This window comes from Brienomyrus brachyistius, chromosome 13, assembly GCF_023856365.1.
Source record: "Brienomyrus brachyistius isolate T26 chromosome 13, BBRACH_0.4, whole genome shotgun sequence".
Classification (NCBI taxonomy): domain Eukaryota; kingdom Metazoa; phylum Chordata; class Actinopteri; order Osteoglossiformes; family Mormyridae; genus Brienomyrus; species Brienomyrus brachyistius.
This window is the reverse complement of record NC_064545.1, coordinates 15,732,094-15,756,260: the sequence shown is the minus strand read 5'-3', so window position 1 is coordinate 15,756,260 and position 24,167 is coordinate 15,732,094. Positions and strand designations below refer to the sequence as shown.

General features: G+C 46.9%; 1 protein-coding gene and 1 long non-coding RNA gene across 10 annotated transcripts; one reads left to right on the top strand and one right to left on the bottom strand.

Annotated features, from left to right (window-relative positions):
* Positions 1–556: 556 nt before the first annotated feature.
* On the top strand, positions 557–3,594 carry LOC125706141 (uncharacterized). The gene is made up of 3 exons (XR_007381909.1): positions 557–740; positions 2,344–2,398; positions 2,665–3,594. It is a non-coding gene; the product is annotated as an uncharacterized LOC125706141 (long non-coding RNA).
* On the bottom strand, positions 3,501–23,999 carry LOC125706137 (cartilage intermediate layer protein, nucleotide pyrophosphohydrolase). 9 transcript variants are annotated; one of them, XM_048972687.1, is made up of 12 exons: positions 22,931–23,999; positions 20,832–20,983; positions 17,531–17,627; positions 12,310–12,353; positions 11,731–11,877; positions 10,776–10,906; positions 8,810–9,079; positions 8,355–8,543; positions 7,865–8,191; positions 6,583–6,691; positions 6,253–6,410; positions 3,501–6,136 (listed from the first exon to the last, which is right to left on the bottom strand). In XM_048972687.1, exons 6-12 carry the CDS (start codon positions 10,840–10,842, stop codon positions 3,777–3,779), a joined length of 3,480 nt encoding a protein of 1,159 aa, XP_048828644.1. In that variant the 5' UTR covers positions 10,843–10,906; positions 11,731–11,877; positions 12,310–12,353; positions 17,531–17,627; positions 20,832–20,983; positions 22,931–23,999; the 3' UTR covers positions 3,501–3,776. The 9 variants fall into 9 exon arrangements, with proteins under 9 accessions (XP_048828644.1, XP_048828648.1, XP_048828651.1 ...); XM_048972691.1 differs by lacking the exon at positions 12,310–12,353 and having other exon boundaries at positions 22,931–23,002; positions 23,093–23,999; XM_048972694.1 differs by lacking the exon at positions 12,310–12,353 and having other exon boundaries at positions 10,776–10,880.
* Positions 24,000–24,167: the final 168 nt, after the last annotated feature.

The following is a 24,167-nucleotide window of genomic DNA, read 5'->3' as shown; positions in this document are numbered from 1 at the left end:
AGCGTAATTTGCGTAGCTCTGGACTGATTCTTGATTCACTTCATCTTGTGTTCTCCTTCACCTTGCCGGACCAGAATCAGTCAGGATAAATATGCTTTATACATTATGCAGTGCAACAAAAATAATACATTGAAATGATTTATATAAGATGTTATGGTCCTCCGGATAGCTCAGTGGGTCGCACTGACACTGTACCAGCGGCCTGGAGGGTTTGAACCCCACCTGCTCTCTGCGTGAGAAATCTGCATCACGTGTGGTTTTCTTCCGGGGGTTCTGTTTTGCACCCACATTCTCTTAAAAATACAAAAGCAAATACAATAAAATAGAACAAAGGCTGGTAGCGTAGTGGGGATATACACACCTTAAATAATCCTAATAATGACATTATAACTGATTTAAAAAAAACTATATTTAAACTCCAGTGCAAGTTCCAGAAATAATCACATTACAACTAAGTTCCTTTGTAAACATTTCATTGGTCTAGAGTATCAAATGAAAATTAACTAATTAAATCTAACTAATGATTTTCAGACTGCTATGTAATGCAGTACTATTTGTTCATAGACATCGATCAGAACAACCCGCATGCTGGTGTTTCCCGCTGGGTTCGCTGCTGTCACGTGGCCCCGCGCATATTTCCACATTTATGCAAACTTAGCGCACAACGCTGACATCTGCTGGTAAGGAACCGGAGGAGCGTGCAGGTTCGCGTCCCAGAGTGTCATTCAGCCCCAGAACCGGTAACAGTGTTTATCCGTTAATTCGGGGCTCAGTCACAGCGTTTGTATTGGAACTGGAAACTTGAGACAGGTTTGCTAAAACTTGCTAACTGGTAAATATATTTATCTTACTAAATATTAAAAGGTAATACAAGTCATCCTGGCCAGGACAGTGTAGAAGACAGAGATACACCCTAGATGAGGTGTCAGTTAATCGCAGTGCACAGTCACAGGCAGCATGATTTGGCCCCTCAACCCTGAAGGAACAGTGGGAACCACTGAGCCACTGTAAAACTGTTTAACCTTCATCGTGACTGAGGTCTGCCGCTGGTCTCTTTGGCGCCTGGCCGGCAGGAAAGTTAGACTAGCACGGCTTACCCCAAGTCTCATAGTTATGGCTGCTAACTGGAGTTACTGCTCTAATTAGTTTTATTAAGATGGAGGATAGCGGGACTTGTTAGTCTAATAAGCCTTACAGCGGAGGGTCATTTCGCCGGCAGGGTGTCGGGTTGCCATTCGGCACCCGTGCGATTGCGCGCGGCGCGCCTGACGCGCACTGATGACGAATTAGTCGGATACAGAATGTCTGGTTTCTGATTATCGAAGGCAGGTAGATGTGCATTACAGTTAAGACTGTGCTAATGATAAATGCGCAGTGCAGTTATTAGCTATAAGCTCCTTGGAAGGTTTGCTATATTAGAAGTTAGCTAAAAGTCCCGATAAGACCCCGCCCGCAGCAGTACGTCAAACGTGTAGTTTTCAGTAAAAACGCCACATGTACCCAGCCGGATGAGGGCCGATGGCGGCCAGTATGTAGCCCGGCGCTGGCCGTGTCCCTCAGGCCCCCGCTGGCGTACTGTCCGCCTGTCGCTGAACTAAGCGTCTCCTCCCCTCCTAATGTCATTCATCACCTCTCACTGCACATGTCGGCTCGAGTCCTCTTGGTATTTTTCTTAACGCTAAAGCTGTTCAAACTGTGTTACAAATAAGGCGCTATTAATGCCATTATGCTTTTCATTCTATTGGCTACTGTACCTGAGCACATCTACGGCTTACGCTTATTCCGGTAGAGTGGTTGGAGATACATAGGCTTAAAGCTTTGCATTTGTGCTCTCTAGTAACAAAATGTACGTATTCTGACAATGTGTGCCACAGGAAAGCCTCGTCTGGGACACGGTACATTATCTAAGTTTGGATAAGCTGGAGGACTGTGATAGGTCCTGAAGGTCCTGATGTGCAGTGATAACACTGGTGCACAGTGTAGGCTGTGCTCCGCTTTGTATCCGCAGCCACCTCCAGTTTGTGTTATACTTTCCGAACGTGAACTAGCAGATGCTGCCCCCCAGCTTTTCATGGAGAAGCCTGAGCTATTCATTAGTATGTTCATTAGTATGTTCAGAAGTGGATTTAACTGCACTTTTAACTACTGGGATATCTTGGAGAATGTCTGTCATTGATTTCATGAAAGTAAAATGTCTAAGATAAGTATGGAAATATCAAATAGGAAAGTTTGAAATTTCCTTGTCTCTCATGTACTCATTTTTGGTCTACAAGCAGTGGATGTGAAATTTAGATGCGTCTTAGCGTCAGGTCAGTCTCATTGCCCCTAAAATGATCCCTGTAGGACAACTGGGATGATGATGAGGAGGAGGAGGAGACAGCTGAAGTAAAGAAAACAGGTGAGGAATGAGAACCGCTTGTACCACCCAGAGAGCCTCACACGGGCGTGCGCTCTATTTGTTAATAAATAATCACATGACTTCTTTTTCTCTCATTTTCAGTATTGTTTCTAGACTGAATTTGAAGTGAAAATAATGAAGTTTAATCTAGTTTAGTCTAATTCTTGACATTGTTTGGAGACGTGCTAAGTGAAGGATGTGGTGAATTAGCTGGCATGTGCGTCTCACTGTCGCCGTTCCGGTGGCCTCTGTGCTTCCCCCGTCAGTCAGAGTGGTCAAAGCAGCCTGGAGATCTCACTCCAGAGGAGCAGCTGGCTGAGAAGCTGCAAGTGAAGAAACTGCAGGAGGAGTCTGACCTGGAGCTGACCAAAGGAGGCCTTTGATGAGAGCAGAGAGGCTCGGAGCGTCCTGGGGCTCCATGTGGATTCAGCTTACGTGGCACGTGACAGCGTTCCATGGCTATATGCTAATCTCTATGCAGATACAGACCAGGATGTACAGATTTCGTGCATTATTTTCTTCTTTGCCAGTACTAAACTCTGTGTTTGGATGTTGAGATGGATGGATGGATGAATGGATGGATGAAAGAAAAGATACTGAAGAACACAGGTTTCTTAGTATAGCTCTTAAATGCTCACTCAGACTGAGCAAATGGACATGGATGGATTTATAACAAAAAAAAAAACCCAGAGGAGTGTGAGGACCTTCCAGAACACTCCCCTGACATTGTGATGCCTTGTAAGCATCATAAGTTTTGAGTATTATAGTGCTTATACAAATGGAGTTTGTTTTATTTTCTTTTGTTTAAAGCAGGGGTGGGGAACCTGACCCATGGAGGGCTGCAGTGGGTGGGGGGGTTTGGGATCACCTCTCAATCAGCCAATGACAGTGGGTCCCCAGGACTAGAGATAAGTACCACTGCTTTATTATTGGCTGATTGAGAGCTCATCCCAAAACCCCCCACCTCACACACCGGCGCTCCATGAATGAGGTTCACCCCCCCCCCCAATTTAAACCTACACTTATATTCCCATACACCTGCCTTGCCAAATGGCACACATCCACGAGGAAATGATCAAAAAAGGGGTATGCATGCCCAGTGTAATTATGTAAACGTGTCATTTTAGTAGGGATTTGTCCAGAATACAAACACTCGATTCCTGCTCAGTGTAATAAATATCCCATTATTTACAGTTTCAAGTAGTACATATTTATCACAGTATACCTGCTATTAAATATCTAACAGTTACATATTAAACAGGGAAAAAAACACCCCACGAGGAACTCTTAAAATGCGCACAACAAACCTGGCAGCAGGTTTTCCTAGGGGTGTTCATTGTGCCCGTGGTGTGACGAGCTGCTGCCCGCCCTGCAGAACTCAGCGGGCAGGCCTACCCCGTCTGGCGGGCGAGTTCTGGACACTACGTCGGCGGCTGCTACGCAGTGCGCCCGTACTGCCCCTCTGCCTCCTGTTCGGCCGGCCCTCCCCTGCGGCGCTCACCACTGATGGCCCTGGAACGTTCTGGAGAGCCTGGAAGACACTCTGTCGGGTTACTTCCTTGTCGGTGCAGGTGAAAGTGAGAGCGACGCCTTCGTCAGTTTTCATGACTCGGGAGGCGCCATCCGAGGTCCCGTCGAAGCAGCGGCCGAGCGCAATCTCCTTGGCCGTGCGCGGGTCCTGATCCGTCACGGTGTAGATGCCATAGTTGTGGCCCAGGGGGTCTAGGGGCGCCAGCATGGTGAACTCACTGGTGTCATTGTTTACAGCCAGCGGCAGGTGGTTGACCAGGTACTCTTGTAGCATGGGTGTTACGCTGTCACGTTTGCAGCTACCTTGGGCCATGATCTTCACCAGGGTCCGGTCCACACGGTCCTGGTCATACAGCATCCCGCTGCACTTGAACTCCACGCACACGGCGGAAACGGTAGTTTTGTCCATGTCCCGGATGCTGCGTGTATCTCGGATGCCATACAGTTGGCCCACGGTGCGAGGGTGGGTGCCACCCATGTTACGTGAGCGCACATTGATCTCATGGGGACCGTTTATCTTGACCTTGATGTAGCAGGCACGGTACTCCATTGGCTTAGGCCACCAGCTGAGGTAATCCTCTGTCCAGCTCATGGGATCGTCCTCGTTGAAAGGCACCGTGTTGTAGTCGTACCGATCCCCCTCCACCCTGTAGAAGCGGAAGTGTCCCGAGCTGAAGGGGGCTTCTTCACACTCTTTCAAGTTGTCGAAGGCATAAATTGGCCCATTGCCCTCATCAGCCACATTGGGACTTGGCTTGGCCACATTGATACTAAACGCCGTCTTCTTCACCCTTGGGTCATCATGGTCTGTTCTCTTGTAGTTGAGCTTGCCAAGATAAGGTTGGGGGACTCCAATGGTATTTGGGTTGAATTTAGGAGAGGATGCGACTGCCTCTAGCTCCTCCCCACCCATGTTAGCCAAGACATAGGCGGAGTAAGCGTCCGCCTTCTGATCGTCACAGAAAGCTGGCAGACATGCACCATTGGCCCCTGTAATGACGCTGTCAAATCGGCCCCAGGCCCGTGGGTTGGATGAATATCCTGCTGTGGGCTCCATATTGATTAGGGTCACCACCACACCCTCTACCTGCTCACTGGGCATGAAGCGTTCACTGCGGAAAGCTCGTACCTTCATGTAACACCTCCTGTTTTCTGCAACATCAAGGTTGAACAGCCTCCTCTCCCTGATCTCCATGTTACCGATGAGGAAAGTCCGCTCTTCTCGTTTTCCCCTCTGCTTCTTCTCAATGTGAAGGTCCCCCTCCTCCTCCCACAGGCTCGTTTCAGGATTCAGAGACCAAAGCTTCATAGAGTGCCGGTGTTCGGGTATCTTCACCTGGGCCGAGTCCAGGAGCACTTTCACCTCACCTGCATTCAGAGGGTTATCCTCATTCTCATCGCGGAAGTCCAGCGAAAACATCCCATAGGTTCTCAGAGGAAGCATATCGCCTTCTTCATCAATGAAGTTGAGGTCACTCTGTGCAGCAGTTGCCGTTGAGATATCTCTTGGGTCCAGGAATGTGACACTGGCTTTCACATTGCCTGTGTAGACCTCTCCATTTTCTCGGTAGAAAGAATTGGGTGGGATTTGGAGGTATGCAATGGGGTCCTGACCCTCCACCTCTCCCAGCTGAAGTGTGCTGGTCTTCGACGTACTCAGAGTCACTGGCTCCTTCTTCCTCAGCAACTTGACCTCATGGTACACAGCCCCACCTTTCTGGTTGAAGGGCAGAACCTTGGTGGTGTTCACAAACTTCTGCATGTGATCCACAAAGGTCAGCACGAGCCTCTGAGTGTCTGGAGGGACCGGGATGGAGAAGGTACCCTTGTAGCCCGTGCGACTGACTCTGACACCGTTCATGAAGATGTGTCCAAACCTCAGTGGCTCCCCATTGTCTGCCGCCACTGCCCTGCCACGCACCATGGCCTTGGTGTCCACACACTTGCGGCAGCCGCACTCCTTGGCCACCATGATGGGCAGCTGGTACCCCTGGCAGGATATCTGCTTCTCTTCCATCTTAGCGATCCCACAGCAGTACGGTACCGAGTCCTTACAACGGATGCCATTGTCCCGCTTCCCCACACACGTGGCCTCTGGACACTTCCCCACGTCATAGTAAAAAGAATCGCTCGCATTTTGGTAGCAGTCGTGGGGCAGACGGATCAAGTGGGACTTGGGTTTGGGGTGACATGGGGGTGCGTCAGTACCTGGTGAAAAGATTTCAAGTGGTTAGTTAGGGTTAGGGCTCGTTGCGGTTGGTTACCATGCCTACAAAATAACTCTGGAGCGCCTGCTTTGTGAAAGCAGCCGGTCAGTCCCACACCTATGACGGTAAGCGTGGCTGCCTTGGACTTGATGCCCCCCCCCTCATTGCTCGCTCTGCAGTAGTACTCCCCGGCCTGGTCCATCTGCAGGTTTCTTAGTACCAGGGTGCTGTCGTAATTCAGCTGCCTCTGGTCCAACAAGCTGCCGTTGTGGAACCTGTGAGACACGAGAAACACGCTGACCACCAGACTGCTAGAGCAGGTCACACCTGCTGGCATTTCACAAGAAATTCAACCGTCGTGCTCCTGCAGCCAAACGCCAGCACCCAGCACCCAGCGCCCAGTACCCAGCGCCCAGCACCCAGCACCCAGCGCCCAGCCTTCCGTACCACTGGTAACGCTGCACCTCCAGAGAGCCGGACACCTTGCAGCAGAATGCGGCCGTCTGGCCCAGACGGCGGGCTTTGTGCTCTGGGTGCTTCACCATGTACAGCTTCTCTGTGAGGGGGAGGGTGAGTGAGCAGGGCGACAGGGAAGCAAAGGCGTTATCATAAGAATATGATGCTAATCAAATGATATGCCACATCATAAAAATAAAGTACTAATCATATATACAGTCTTAGGCAATCAAAGAAAATGCTTAAAGCTTTTTATCTGCATATTAAGTGTATATTTGCTACATTAACATTAGAACTCATGCAAAAGAGTAGCACAAGAAAAACAAACAAGAAGTTCTTCTCTTTCCAAAAGGTGCCTGTGACCACTAATAAATCAGCAGCCCCCCAAATCCATCTATTGTTCTTTATACAAGTTCAAAATTAGGCAGAAACAGACAAGCAGGCTGAGAGACATATATGCAGAGGCAGGCAGGTAGGCTGACAGTCACATATGCAGAGACAGACATATATGCAGAGACAGACAGACAGACAGGCAAACTGAGAGACATATATGCAGGGACAGACAGGCAGGCTGACGGGCATATATGCAAAGACAAGCAGGCTGACAGACATATATGCAGAAACAGGCAGGCAGGCTGACAGACATATATGCAGAAACAGACAAGCAGGTTAACAGACATATATGCAGGGACAGACAGGCAGGCTGACAGACATATATGCAGGGACAGACAGGCAGGCTGACAGACATATATGCAGAGACAGACAAGCAGGTTGACAGACATATATGCAGAGACAGACAGACAGGCAAACTGACAGACATATATGCAGAAACAGGCAGGCAGGCTGACAGTCACATATGCAGAGACAGACATATATGCAGAGACAGACAGACAGACAGGCAAACAGAGACATATATGCAGGGACAGACAGGCAGGCTGACAGGCATATATGCAGAGACAAGCAGGCTGACAGACATATATGCAGAAACAGGCAGGCAGGCTGACAGACATATATGCAGAAACAGACAAGCAGGTTAACAGACATATATGCAGGGACAGACAGGCAAACTGACAGACATATATGCAGAGACAGACAAGCAGGTTGACAGACATATATGCAGAGACAGACAGACAGGCAAACTGACAGACATATATGCAGAAACAGGCAGGCAGGCTGACAGACATATATGCAGAGACAGACATATATGCAGAGACAGACAGACAGGCAAACTGACAGACATATATGCAGAGACAGACAGGCAGGCCACCATCACCTGCTCGCTCCAGCCTGACGTGCAGCACGGACGTGCGCTCTGTGCTGTGCGGCACCACAGCGGTGAGCGGCGAGTGCTTCTGTAGGCGCACCGTCAGAGTGCCGTTACCATCTGGGCACACGCCAGGGATGCGGAAGTGCCCGTTGTGGTCAGTGACGGTAAGCAGCTTGGGGTACCGCCCCCCCCTTAGGATGGCAGCCCCTGGAGCGGGGAGCCCGCCAGCACTGCGGACTGAGCCCAGTAGGAGGTGGTCCTCACACATGCAGGCATCGCATTCTGCATTCACACGTCCCATGATGCACTGCATGGTGCAGGCTGGAACATCGTCTACAAAGCGAAGCATGACCCTGTCAGCACGGATCTTCCTGACTCTGGGTATATTTAATTACACTTTTCATGTTTAGATTAATTCTAAATAATTTATAACCATTTCTGCTGTCATACTTATTAACTATAAGATGCCGCCTGCAGTCAAAGGCACCCTTATTACCTGGACATGCTGGTCCTTTACAGGCTCTGCCTTCCACTGCAGGCCCATTGCACTGCTGCTCCCAGTGTTGGGAGTGAGAATTGCAGCTCCTGGAGCGCACCTGTACGCCTGCCTGGCCACACTGGGCTGAACAGTCACTCCAGTCTGACCAAGGGCCCCAGGAGCTGAGGCCGACAGGTACAAACCCTCCTGTACAAAATACAGATCAGAGCCACGTTAATGAGAAACACGCTGCTTCCTATCAGTCTTACATAGAAAACCACAGGTTTGTTTTTTACAGCCTTTACCTTAAATATCGCAATATTGTGATGTGTCACACAAATGAACCTTACATGTTTACCTGCACAAAACTGTAGAAGAAAACAATCTGTCTGCTAAAAATGCTCGGGTCAGAATCACAATCGCATAAATGCCAGTGTTGAGTCAATCCCTATAATCTTCCACATTCCACCTACCCCGAGGGCACAGAAAGCGGACGGCATAGTTAGAGCAGTTGTGCCCAGTCGGCTGCTCGGAGTTGGTGCACCAGAAACCCAGCACTGGGTCGGTGTGGACTGTCTCCCCAGTACTGCTGGCAGGGACCCAGTCGGTAGTGCGGGCCTCGATGGCCACGGGGCGTTCACAGACCCGGTCGCGATAGTAGTAGCGGATGGCGTCCAGTTGCTCGTAGTCACCTCGGCCGCCGGGATGGTCTACGTTGAACCAGGTGCTCCATTCAGCGTTGTCTTCACAGGGGGGAAAGAAGGACATCACACTTCGCTTAAAAAAAATCAGGCACTCAGACGAACACGAGCTGGGCACACGCTGGAGTACTCTGTTAGCATGCCTGACAGTGCACCAAGATGGCGGCGCCAGGCGATTGTGCAATACTATTACAACCCTCTGATAGATGAGATAGAATGAAGTGGCACTTATATGACAGGAGGACCAATACAAGTAAAATTCAGAGCAAATACTTCCATAAGTCATAGGGAAAAGGCATAAATTAACTAAATAATCTTGGGATTTGGTGAATTGATATTGATTTGGCAAAACCAGGATGGTTTTTTATCATTAATCATAAAATCAACATTTTTTTTCCACTCCTAGAACAAAGCGAATGACCCAAATCAGGAGCATGTGACAGCTTCACATTCAGCTCTTCTCCATTAAAAGCATCCATGGAATCAGCCAACCTTCTAAACGCTATGAGGTGGGGCTGTTCCCCCCGCCTGCCTTCATCCCAGCTCACGCACACACACATGCACACACACACACACACACGAGCACACAAGCACACAACACACATGCATAAACACAACACACATGCACATACACAATGCACACACACACACACACATGAGCACACAACACACATGCACAAACACACATGCACAAACACACACACGAGCACACAACACACATGCACAAACACACACACATGCGCACACACAACACACATCCACAAACACACACACGAGCACACAACACACATGCACAAACACACACACGGGCACACAACACACATGCACAAACACACACACATGCACACACACACACATGCACACACACACACACACATGCACACACACAACACACATGCACACACGCACACACACATGCACACACAACACATATGCACAACCCACATGCACACACATGGGCAAGCACACACACATAACACACATGCAGAAATACACACATGTACACGTTCACACACACGCGCATTTATGAAGCGTGACTAAAACAACATTCATTTAATTTATGTGCTCAATGAAATGTGAACTGTAGCCAGTAATTAATGGCACAAAACAAATAAAGACAATTAACTACAGCAGTGGATTTAGACAATATGTACAGCAGAATCGCTCCCAGATGCATGAAATTAGGGCCCTTTTAAAACGGTTGTTAAAAGGAAGTATTTTTGGTTTATATGCCTTAACAGCTCTATAATAAGCAGGTCTGTTCCTTTTCTGTCCATTAGTCTCCCATAGAAGCCACTGCAGCCCAGGCTGGCCTGACACTCCGACTGCAGACCTCACTGGAGACGTGACAATATGGAAGGTGTCTTCATGGCCCAGGATCACGTACAGACCTCACCAAGTGAAGACAAGTGAGATGATTCAGGCTCCTGATGACCCCAGAGGAGCAGTAGCGACAGCTGTGTGCATCCATCATCCGCCCACTCAATCTCGGCTCGGTGAAAAGCCTTTGTCTAGATCAACTTACAAGGCTAAGCTATGCACCCAAAACTAATCCTTAAAAAGTGCCGCTAGTCTGCTCATAAAGGAGACACAGTGTGAGACCTCATCTAAATGTTCCCCAGAATGCACAAGGGCATGTCTGAGACTTAAAGTGACGTCACAACTGCCGCATGTTCTCTCTGTGCACGGTAGCAGAGATCTACTATAAGCATAGATTGAGAGATTGGGAGAGTCTGACCTTGAGTCATGCTGGCTGAGACGACTCCCAAGGCAAAGAGGAGCATCCCCACTGTGTGACGACTCATCCTCCACAAAGGCTTCTAACCAACAGACACACGGGAGCCTAATTATGGGGATGAGAGAAATCCCCTGTGAAAGAGACAAAGAGCAAAGAGCAGATACCAGGATATGAAAACAGGGACAGTCACAAGCTAGATGTGATCCTAACACTGTATATACAGTAACACCTTTTAGCAAGAACTTTAAAGGATCTATCAGGCATCAAGGGGATCACACTTAGGGAATTCCTTCCCAGCCTTTGAGGTACAATATTTAAGACTCATCACATACAAAATGCATTGAAATATCTATTCAAGGTTAAGCTGCAAAACGCCAGTCGCGCTATATATAATGAAACAAGCAGTGAACAGAATTCAGCCAGCCAACCCCCACCCCCACCCCAATCCAACCCAAGCCTCATCTCTAAATGCTGAGGAAGCTGCGGAATGGAAAGAACATCGCAGAACATTGCAGAGGTGAATAAGGTCTGCTCTCCGCTAAACACATCTGCAGGAATCATCACGGTGTGTCTGGGGAGTCATGACCAGGAAGCAGCAATATGTAAAGTTCTGAGAAAGGGCGAATGTAGCGACGCACACGGTCACCTTTCGCAGATCTATAAAGCCCGGGTTCAGAATGAAGGGGGGAAATATGTATAAATCACACCTTTAAAAATGACCTGTTTAGCTGCAGCAGCAGCAGCAGCAATTCCCAGTTCATAAACCATAGCGTGCAAAAAAATGGCAAGCTAAAATTTTACCAAAATTCTCAACATGCAAATGGTGACATTGTTTGGCATTCGAAAATTTTCAAATGTTAGTTATAATAAAGAGATATGATAAAGAGACAAAGACTGCACAGAGGACAGCGGAGGACAGCGGAGGACAGAGCAGGAGCCCAAACTGCACCCTTACCACAGTGAGAGTTGCATCCAGAGCACAACAGCCTGATGGCCGGACCCCCCTCCCACTGCCGGGCTTTTATAGAATGCAGGCAGGGGGTGGGCTTCTTGCTACTGAGGGCAGAGCGCAGAGTCGGGCTCCGCTGCCTGTAGCATCTCACTGCAGAGGGACCACAGCACAGAGAGTGTCACCAAGTGTGGGTCCTCATCCTTAATCTCCCACACTCATGCAGAAGATCTGCAAATACAAATCTCCCCAGAAGTTAAAGAATAAAGAAATAAATAAAAACAATGAGGAAAAAAAGGTTTCTGATAAAGATTTCAGGTGGAAATTCCTGAATGAGGATGCACTTATCTCAAATTTCCATCTGCATACGTGGCTTAGATTGCAAGGCATGTGCACTTTTCTTTGTGTGAATGCAAGTCCTCTTGTAGGTTTTATATAAAAGGAGAATTACAAAGTATTTGTTTCTCTTTCGCTAAAGTGCACATTTCAAATGACCTGGAAAATCTGTCAAAGCACTTCCTCGCTCCAAAAAAAAAAAAGATTAATGAAGAGCTGCTTACTGGCATCTTCCCCAGGGACACTTACTGGGAGATTGTGCAGGCTCACCATAGCATCACACATATGAAGAACTGGAAAACAGATGGATGGATGGATGGATGGATAAGTCACCCCAATAATTACAAAAAGCAACAAACCAAAGATCCATATTCAAGAAAATATTTGCTGGGTGGGCACCAATCCAAGGAGAAAATCAATGGAAAGAACACAAAGCAGAAAGGAGCTGCTATGAAGCTCTCTGTAGCTGACAGCAGAAAATGATATTTACTGTAAAGAATTGCTATATTAGTAAGTCATCAAGCAATCTGGCACTATAAGGTATAAACCCTGGACTCCCATGAAATGAGTCATGATTCCTTTCACTGCTCCACCCAGCGTTCAGGCACCAAGATGCATGCAACAGGGACTTGGCTCATCACTGCCTTGTTGACATCATCAGATCATCTGTCCAGCTCCTGTTCACGATGCCCATTCAACACGGTGAGTCTGCACCTATGTGGCAGCGAACACCCAGTGCCAGTTTAAAGACACCAATTCACCTTTTTTGTGCCCTGCTCAGGAAAAGGAAGGACCCATAGGAAACCTGAACTAGCAAACCTCGAGGCCAGAACTGGAACCCGATCAGAGCTCAAGACCAGAACCGGAACCCAATCAGAGCCCGAGGCCTGAGCCGGAACCCGATCGGAGCTCAAGACCAGAGTCAGAACCCGATCAGACCCCGAGGCCGGAGCCGGAACCTGATCACATCCTGAGGCCAGAACCGGAACCCAATCAGACCCCGAGGCCAGAACCGGAACAAAATCAGAGCGCAAGGCCAGAACTGGAACCCGAGTCTGAGGCTACCCACTGACCCAGCGTGGTGCACAGTTTAGGGCACACAGGAGAAGCAAATACAATATTTATTACTAGCTTGGTTCCACCAAATCCTACACAGCCATTGAGATAAAGTGGAACCAGCAACACTATTAGAATGCAAGAGATCAAGTTCAAAATATTGAAATTTAGGAATAATTTCCCACTGGAATACAGAGTACAAAATGATTTTAAGATAGCTAATTATAGTACAGTTACATCTGTATATATGGCTACGGCTTCTGGCACTTTTAAGCATGTGTTTAGTATGTGTTAAAGGGCAGGGACGGATTATGGGTTGTGTGGGCCCCTGGGCAAAACGTTCGCGAGGGCCCTCCCCCCACCACCAGCATCACCACCACTACCACCACCACCACAACCACCACAATTCAAGGGCCCTTGGCAGCCAAACGCCCTCCCTATAGGGTCTGGGGCCCTTGGAGGCCCTCTAAAATAGACAAATGAAAATACATTGTTGATAAGCGTTGCAAATTGTTCTGGGCTAGGGGCCCCACGGGCCCCCTGCACCCCAAGGGCCCCTGGGCAGCGGCCCCGCTGGCCCGGTCCGTAATCCGTCCCTGTTAAAGGGGCACCTGGGTGGGGATGGGGGTCCTGCACAGCCCTGACTGAGACCAGCCCAAAGATGACTTCTTAGCACTTGTCTAATCATGCAAATTACAAGGCATGGAGTGTGAAACTAGCAGGAAATAGGCAGATCAGCTGACCAGATCAAAACAACACCAAAGTGGATCCAGAGCAATGTTCTGGTAGCATGCAACTGGGAGAACACGGTAGGGGTCCCACCTGACCCATCCTCGGGCTCTAGTAAAGTTCTGTAAGCGTGCGCCTTAGCTGAGCCGACAGCCAATTACAATCGAGTAAATGGGGAAAAAAAAAACAGAAAATGCACCAATACACACGCAACTCTAATGGGACCAATGAGAAACTTCAGTGTTAAAGTGGGACACTATGAATAAACTCCTACCTCATGTTTACCAGGCATTAGGTATTTCCTGGACGTACTGAGAGATAATTAGTATGGCTGAAATGAGGATATATTTAGTGTTTGAACACAACTGTGATGACAAGACTGATCCACTTTTCCAGACAGCATTTAGATCAGTCTTTGTGGTCAAGTAATGTTACAAAGGTACCCTTTAATGACGAAGGTTTTAAAAACAGTGTTTAGTCAGTGCAGAGATGAACTGAAACTGAACTGACGGTCGGAAAGCTCACCACCTCAAGTGGAAAACTCTGTCTGCCAGTCTGTCTGTCTGTCTGTCTCTCCCATCTGTACGACCTGTCCTGTCTGTGAATGTCCCAGATACAACAGAAGTTGCACAATCCACTGAAGCAAACCCAAACACAAAGACCATCTACCCACAGACAAATGAGTGCAGTCAGTACTGTCTAATCTGGTCAAGTCAGTTCACATATGACACGGCACTCTGGCTGACAGGACTCACAGCCTCCTTTTTAGTCCGAGAGGAGCTGACCGTGATGAGCAGATGTAAGGCAGACGTCCGAATCAGCCTCACACGGCCCCTACTGCCTTGGCGGGGACCACAGGCCCGGTGGGTCGCTCTCACGGGGCCTTGGACAGCAGCTTACAACCCAGATGCTCAGACAGCTATATAACAAAAGTGTCGCAAACAATATGTCACAGTTAATTACATGGAAAGCGATGAGAGGATGCGGTATGGAGCAGACTGGGTACAGGCATCAGGAACCAGACAGCCAGGCAAGACCCCAAGCACTGGCCATCATGGACACGATCGGTGCTGCACTAGCACTCATACATACCCTGAATTAAGCAGAGGGGTTACTGCTTAGTATGTATTGGTAAGCATTGGTAAACTGGTAACACTGGTGAACATTCTGTGTTCATATCAATCAAATACCTATAGGCTTTTCCAACACAAGGGTTTGCATTGCATAGTGATATGCTTCCAAAGGCTGAATGCAGGCTGTAATACATTATAGCGTTAAATTACATCACCCTAAGCCAAAGGCACGTTTTTCTGATGTTTTGTTAATATTTCGGTTCTGTAACCAAACAACAGGAGACTGCGTGCCTACAAATGACATGCAGAGTTTACTGATGAGCATTACGGGAACTTGGTGGAGATACCAGACCTTGCACGCATGAAAGAAGGCTAAGGTCCAAACACAGCTTCCACGAAGCCTGGTGGGTCAGAAAGCCAAGCCCCCGCAGCTTGTGGTTAAGGAGCTGGGAGCTGACAGGGAGCCTCAGCCTAATGCGTCCAGCAGTCGAGGTACGCGGATTGGCTTCTGCTAACATCGTTAGGGGCCTCGAGGCAGCAGCGGGAATTCCAGGCTCCTCTCCTCCTGGACATTTTTAGAAAAATGTTCCGTACTTCTAGAAATCTGCTGTAAGCTTCTGTAGCAGAGACTCCATGTGAAACTGCGTCCCTGAATAGGCAGCCCCAAATAGGCCGCGTTCATTCATAACTACACGGCACAGACACTCTGAATACATTAGAAACAGGAGGAAACAGGGAAAGCAGCATGACTACAGGCGCCTGAATGCAGAGCGATGGACAGACCAATCTGCAAATGACAGGTGAGAAGCCTAATTCATCATAACAATAGAGGCATCGTGGAATCAGAATGAAAGCTCTTTTCAGGTATACATGTCATTTGTCTCTTAACATCTCCACAGATCTTTGCCGGGGGGGGTCTTGGTATCAAATTTGAAAGAAGCAATTTCCCATAAATCACAGTGTTGGCCACTGGAGGCTGGAGGCAGAGTGACACTGAGCAATAGGCTGCTCGTGTGACCAGAACAAAGTGTGGATTCAAACGTGAGCATGACCAGCACAGAATGTTCTGGGATGACCCTGCCACAGGCCGGAGGAAAAAACTTTTGCCATCTGTAATGAGTTCTACACAAAATTTTGACAGGGCAAGTACAAAGAAACAAGCTTACATATTTAAAAAAAAAAAATGGTATGATTGATTCGCCAAACAAAAACATTCCCTTGCATCTCGGACCGTCATATTGTTCTATAACAATCACACCACATTTTTCCCAGTCACAAGTTCTGCAAACATTACAGATAAATGATCAACAGCAGCCTTATTTATGGCACTGTAACAATATGGGTACGAACCGAGTGGCAGATGGGTCAAAGAGCCCAAATGTAAGAGATCAGCAGGGGATGGGGGAGCCCAGCATAAGACAGCTGCAAAACTGTCAAATAAGCATTTATCTAATAACTGTGCGAGCAGGACTGTGGGAACCTAAGCAGCTGTACAGTCAGACCATGTGACGCACATACAAAACAGCTACATCCATCAGAGAAGCAGCATTAACTGTACATACAGTGCTTACAGATAACCACCCCCAACACGAGCCAACCCGATCAGAATCAGAATCTTTATTCGCCGAGCACAAAAATTACAAGGAATTTATTTTGAAGCTGGTGGGTTTATGATGTAAACAATTAAGCTTACAATTAAACAAATACTCAAGACAAAGTATGGTGATTTCAAAACAAACCGCGAAGAGCATTTGAGTCAATCTTGATTAACTGTAAACAAAAAACCATGCATTGAACATTTTACCGGAATGGTTAGATTCCTTTTTCCAAGCGAGTTATAGCAGAGCCTATTGTGGTACCTGAACTACCAACCTTTGAGTTACAAGCCCTTAAGATGACTGACCCCGAAGGCTGTGGGTTCACCATCACCAGAACATGACAGAATACACCACAGAACATTTTTCCCCTTTTAGAATTAGGAAAGGTCAGGTGCTGGTGAACCGGACACATTTCAGACAACCATAAAAACACGTTAATTACATTTCCATAAGCCACGAGGCCAGCTACAAAGCATAAATCATTCCCAAATCCGTCACAAAGCATGTGATGAATCAGCTCGACCAAGAACACCATCAATAAAAGCTGCATGTGGATATTTCTGGATTCCTAACACAATAAAAGTCTCTCTTTGAGAAGGTCTGGCATGAGCCAGCAGACGCACTATGGGGAGAGTTGTGACGTGCTCAAAGGGGCATGGACAACATGTACTTCTAGGCTTCAGCATAAAATGATCTTGTATATTACCCAGCACCCCCCCCCCCCAAGACATCTTCAAATCTCACTACCAGGAAAGCACACCTGCAGGGGGCCAGAGCCCACCCCTAATCTCCCATCTCCCCTCCAGTGAAGCCCTTAAAGTCACCTGACATGCACCAAACACAGAAGGCGTCTAACAGAGGCATCGTGTTGGAGACCATGGAAGCAACTTAGGTCTATTTATGGAGACACGGGGTTTAACCCTTGATTACAGTTGGCTGTTCCATATTCTCCATATCATGTACAAACTGGTGTATAAAACAGCTACTGTCCCTGCGCAGTGACAGCACACCTACCTGTGGCTGGTCTTTCACTTCACCTTCGCAAAGGCTGTTCCTCAGTGTTCTCTTTAAAACGTCCTGAACTCCTTCGCTGCCCCTTTCACTGTCACGCCTGTAAGGGAAACCCCAATATATCTTCCCTTCTTAAACCCGTTTCTTAAAACCGAACGTTTCAGTTCACCTGTTTCTCATACTGGTTATTCTAGGGCAGCATTTCTCAACCTGCTCTGTTATCGTACAGAAAGCAAGTCCCCATCCCAATTAGAGAAAATATGAAAACAAGATCTTGACACAAACCAGGGCCACATACACAAGCTGGGGGGGGGGGGGGGGGGAGGCAGACACCCATGCTGCTGGAGTATGGTAAGCACTGCGATCCTCGCCACCGCCGCTGTCCTCGCATGTTCTTGCAAACACATTGCTTCATCGTCTAAAACTCCATGGTGGAGCTCGTTCCTGCTCTCCTCTGACCCCAATAAGCATGGCCGTTACGAAACACGATGTATTGGAAACTGGGAACACTGGCACAGGCTCCATGTGGACAAAAAGAAAACAACACTGAACCACAAACACCGGCTAGTGACAGAATGCCGCTAGTGTGGATTTATTGTACACTGATAGGAGCCAGTCGAAAAAAGAAATAATTGTGTGTGTGCGTGTCCAGACAGCCATCTGTTTCTACTTTTCACACTGAGAGATTGCCTTTGAACTCCAGTCTGCGAGCCCCTTTCCCACAGCAATGCTGCAGACTTACACTGACCCCCAAATACCGGCACACCTTAAGCTTTCTGTTTGTGGAAAGTGCACGGTGTTACAAGACGCCTCATAAAAAGCACCCATCTCACCTCTAAATGTGTTCTTTTCCCCAGTTCCGGAACATACGCAAACATCGAAGTTTTCAGAAGACTTAAACCTCGACAGAGACATTTGGGTTCCAGTGTTTGGATCTGGAGAAAGTGGTGTGCTGGAACAAGGGGGCCCCAGTTTAGCAGTGGGGGGGGGGGCTCCCAGGCACTCTCCCACCCCCCCCCCAGGAAAGCCAGAATCTGGAAAACCCATTAGTACTGCCCCTGGCAACTCACCCGTTTCGTTGTTCAAATACTCTAGTCCAGGCACAGGCAGAAGAACTAGCTGCATAGACACAGTTACACACTTTTTTCCAGGACATGCAGGAATACTCTCAAGGAGGCCGGGAAGCCCGTTTGCCCTGAGGGCCTCCTCCTCAGCCCCGGAACGTACTCTGTCCGTCTCCGAGCCAGAAACCCAAATTAATATCGTATCATTTCAAATCAGCTTGGAATGTTGTAGGTTTATGTAGTCACTGGTAATTTGTCTACTATGAGGCAACTATGTTATAAATACTATATAAAAATTAATTGCATTGATCTGAAATCAAATGTCGTAAGTACATACACATCTGGTGTTTAACAAACATGGTGTAGAATTGCGCCCCCGCCCCCCAACCAGTATTTCCTAGTAACCCTTCTGAACAGCTATTTCACTTCAATTCCATCCCATTCCACAAACAGGGCTGGGAATAAATGAATTACTTGGGCGCAGGGGTCTTTAGACAGAAAAACTACGTGCGATGCAGGCTGCGTTTAACACTGAATGTGGTCCAGCACAGAGACGTGCAAAACTGCTGCTAGCTCCTGCAAAAGCAGCTGAAAGCGCTCAGTCAGGAGGCGGAAAAACCGCCGCTTAATCACTTCCCATTTCGGACAGACTTTTCATCAACATTACTTAAGAAGAGAAAGTCATTAAATTAACAATAAACATCATAAAACCTAATGTAACACGATGTTTCCCAGCTCTAGCCTGACTCACCGCACACACGCTGCAAAAAATAAAATGAAAATGATAAAAAGAAAATACAATCTCCACTTTCCCATTTAGTCCAGTGGGCAGCACCATTGCCTTACAACACTGGAAGTAGCATTTGAGTCAGGGTCCTGTGACCCTGAATAGGATAAGCGGTTACAGAAAATGGATGGATCTGTTATTGTTATTATTACTATTGCCCTGCATCCGTAGGGTCTGGGATAGACTCCGGACCCCCTGTGACCCTGAATAGGACAAGCGATTACCAGAAATGGATGGATGGTAAAACTAAGCAATTATGTTACTCTGTGCTGTAATGTTAACATTACAGTGCTGTGCCTGCTGTCACTGCAACAAATTGGGTTTGATAGCACATAAGTGAATGTGTTTTAAAGGCAAATTGTTGATCAATTTATTTTGTCCTTGGACGTGCAGCTGCAGGGACCGAAGAGGGTGCGAAGAGCTGCTTTGTTGTGCTTCCACTCTTGATGCTGACAGACTGCTGTGGCTCAAGCTCAGTTAATGCTGCCTCTGTCATACATAGTGACTGGTTTGTCAAACTTGAAATGATAAGCACGGTCTTTAGGATATGTTTCCACATTTTAAAAAAACAGTTTTAAACTGCTTTCTCAAGTATATGTACACATATTAATATTGCTTTTTTAATTTGGGTAGCTCAAAGTTCATTCTACCAAATCTGAAGAATGCTTGCCCTAAGGGCTACCAGGGATTTAGAATTTTTGTGAGCCGTTATGTTAAAGCAGTTAGAAATAGCAGTTAATTTTTGAAAAGGTACAAAAGGAAGAAACAGATTTACAGAGTACATTATATGAACAAAAGTATTGGGACACCTGGCCATATCACCTGTTACACCCATTGCAGGGCACTAGACAGGGAGCAACCCTGGATGAGGTGACAACCAACTGCAGGGCACAAGACAGGGAACAACCCTGGATGAGGTGACAACCAACTGCAGGGCACAAGACAGGGAACAAACCAGGATGAGGTGACAACCAACTGCAGGGCACAAGACAGGGAACAACCCTGGATGAGGTGACAACCAACTGCAGGGCACAAGACAGGGAACAACCCTGGATGAGGTGACAACCAACTGCAGGGCACAAGACAGGGAACAACCCAGGATGAGGTGACAACCAACTGCAGGGCACAAGACAGGGAACAACCCAGGATGAGGTGACAACCAACTGCAGGGCATACGCGCAGATTAAAGCACACACGCAAGTCTAGTATGAGTCCATTTAGGGCATTTATGATTTACGGTTGTTGAAGAAGTTTTCTGACTCGTGATCGTCACATTCTTTGGGCATTATTATATGCAAAATCTAAGCTAATATTAAAGGTTATTTAAACTTATTGTTAATGCTAAACCACATTCAGTCTCTGTGGCAGTGATCACGCTATTGCTTTATGAAGACAGTGATTCTAGCTGAGGGGAGCATCCTGAGAGATGGAAGGATCTTGTTTTCAGACATACCTGTAGCAGTGATGAAGTACCCGGCCATAACCAGCACCAGAACCATTTTATGTTTATTGTGACCATGTTGACCTGATGACCAGGGATGCACTCATATGACCTGCCAGTCTTCTAATCTCCGTCCTGCTGGAAACGACTGATTTTCTGTAAAGCTGCAAAAGAAAAGCAACATGCTGATTGTAAAGATAAAAGTCAAACACTAATTAAGGACAAATCCACGGTTCATTAGATTCTATGCTAACACTGGAAAATGGCAGACTATGTCTGGCTTGGGCAGTTGGTGATTTGGAGTCTTGTCTGAGATATTAAAGCCGCAGAGTATAAAAGCAGGTCACAGGTGAGCTCTGCAAAGGGATGACGAGCTGAAGAGGACAGGGAACTCTTCTGCTGGCAACAGGGGCCACACTGAAGAGGCGGAGCCTGTGGAGGGTGGGGGCAGACCCTGAAGGCACGTCAACAGGGGTGCCTGACTACCGGCCTGCGCCAGGGTAGTGGGGGATGGGGGCAGCTGGGACTACTTGGGCAGGTAAGTATGACAAAGGACTGCAGCGTGTCACTGGGGGGTGCCACTGTGAAGCTTCTCACAGCATTTTAAAAGTTAAAAATACTTATTAAAATATCATCTTATTTCTGTGATTTTTAGAACCTTCACCCCCAGCCTTACAAACTAAAATGTAGCCTATCACCGTCTTTAGCTAATGTAAGTAAATCACATGACACCCTGTCGGGTCCAGCTTCCTGGTTGTAAACTTTGTTTTCCCATCTTTCCCAGGAAAGATGCTGCTTCGTTAGCTGGTGCAAGCTGCCTCAAGGTAAACTATGCGATAAACTATCAGACGTTGCTCACCGAATATCAGTACCATGGACCCTCAAGTTACGGCCGGAAAGGAGAGTGCGTCTGTGACATAATTATGTTTGTCTGTGGTTTTAATGTTGAACATTTGAATATGATCAGCATGCAAAATACTGGTTTATTTTTGAGATACAATATAGTGGGATCAGCTTCCATGGGGGGGATTTTAGGCCGACCTTGGGCTGGAGATTTTTGCTGGACCTGGTCACACTGGCACACGGAACCGCGATATCCCACCTGAACCCTAACCTGCTGCCCAGGGTTCTCAGTTCTCATTACCGTGTTAATGCTGCAAAACTCATTTTACATTTAAAAGTTAACACTGTAACACGTTTAAATTTCAAAAATTATTATCCGATTTAAAGTTAGAGAAAGCTGTGAATTTTGTAAATACTGCACATTACTACGGCTGTAATGGTACACTCGTTTGTCTTGTAGCTGTACTCTTTTAAAATACAAAAAATATATTTAAAATTACTTGTATTTTAATTAAATACATTTCTCACACCCCTATTTTGTAATTTAGTTTGTTACATTTGACGGGCAATTATTTGCAATTTGTAAGAAGATATTGATGCATTTGTGCCCATCTCTGGTAGAACTATGGCAGCTATGAACACAATAAAACAATATTAATAATCAATTCTAATGAAACATGACCCAGTTTGGTTCTATGCCGCACAGCTGTGCTGAAGCGTCAGGCAGATTGAGCCATTTCTCTCCCCTCTGGGAAGCTTCCCACGCTTCGCTGAATGGACGGCAGGAGATGTGGACTGATAGAACAAAGTAAGCATTCGGAGGGAGAACCACCTCTGGGAACACTGCTGAAGTGGTGTCGCGACCGCTGGCTGTAACCGGCCACCTGGCCCACTGGTTACCACTGGTTACAGTATAACAGCCACAGTGGCTACGGTAGTTTGCATAAGCCTTAGGCCACAATGGGCAGTTTGGCTCACTGTCCTTTTGAAGACAAGTAAATAGACACTTTCACTGCCGGAACTTTTTTTTCTGGAACCAGGGATTTCTGTCACATGCACACAGCAGGAACTCAGCCCGAGTAGTTGTAGTTAGTTGGGAATGGTTCCGGGACACTTTCAGTACCTACTCCAGACTCTGTACTTGTCGTTCGAACATGAACTACAGGGGAGGCGCTTACAACCAGAGCCTGCTGACTGGTTGGCACTGACAGTGATAGTTTACTGACCATTATTGCAATATCCTGAAACTTTAATTAGTTGACACTTACATCGGTACCTTGCTGATTGGTTGGCGCTTACAGCCTTAGCTTGCCGATTGGTTCACCACTACCGCTAACTTGCTGGAAAAGACACAGAAGTAGGGCAACATGAGTTATTTTTGTACCTCAGTTACATTTAATGCATTAAAAATTGGATTTTTTTTTTCTTACCTCTCCATATTTCTGCATCGGAAAATTTGATTGCTAACCAATATACTTTTATCTAATATTGCCGGTGAGCTCATTAGTGGGAAAAAGTTTTTTTTATTCTGTGGAAAACGAAAGCTTGATCTGCTGGAGAGATTCAATAAGAATCATGAACACATCGTGGAACATATAAGTGAAATATAGATCAGGGGTCACCAACATGGACCTGTTCTAAAAGTAGCATAACTCACCAATGAGCAGCATCTTCTTGTTCCTGTTATTCTTCTTTAATCACATTTGCATTTATATAGATTTGAAAATGACATTCTAAAAAAAAAGCATTTAAAACATGTTTATTATACATGAAGTTTAGATAAGTTTAGGAGGGCGTTTCAAACCGGTAGCCCTTCGTATGGCTCAGGACCCGTGAAGTAGCCCTCAGATTCAAAAATGTTGGTGAGCCCTGATATAGATAAAAGGTTCTGCCCCATTTTGATCGCGCTCGATCCCCCAAAACGACAAATAAACATTCATCCTCCGTTGGTTTGGTGTGGCCCAGAAAAGTTCTCCAGGGGCAGGACAAGTGTGACCTTGCACCCAGACCCCAGGCTCACACTCAGCCGTGTGTGTGTGTGTGTGTGTGTGCATGTGCGCCGCAAAGGTGAGCGAGACAGGATATGCAAAAAGATGCATTCTTGTGCGCCTGTACTTACAATAGTACAAATGGCACATAAAGTAAATCTAATTTCATTAACAAAACGTTTTCACCCAGAAACTGACTGTGTTTTGTTCATTAGTGCATGAAAATCCCAGGAATTCTGTTTTAATGCTGCAGCCACCAGCTCTGCTGTCACACATCTTACCCACTCTAATGCTCAGGCTCACAGTACATGTAGCTCCCGCCTGTCTGCCATTTTTTTAAATTAATATATATATATATATATATACACATACATATATATATATATTCTGTTGCAGCCACATGATTGGCTGTGTGGAGGAGCAGCTCTTTGAATTAGCCAGCAGGTGGAGCTAATAACGTGGCCACTGAATGAGTCCACAATGTCCAGCAACTCCACCCAAAATTTCTACTCGCTAA

What these genes read in the sequence shown, in the direction of transcription:
- LOC125706137 (XM_048972686.1), bottom strand. Translation starts at nt 9,323, where the DNA reads ATGACTTATGGAAGTATTTGCTCTGAATTTTACTTGTATTGGTCCTCC. An exon ending in CCGCTTTCTGTGCCCTCGGG is followed by an intron (nt 8,544 to 8,809) that starts GTAGGTGGAATG and finishes TATTTTGTACAG; the next exon opens with GAGGGTTTGTACCTGTCGGC. An exon ending in GAGGTGCAGCGTTACCAGTG is followed by an intron (nt 6,411 to 6,582) that starts GTACGGAAGGCT and finishes CGTGTCTCACAG; the next exon opens with GTTCCACAACGGCAGCTTGT.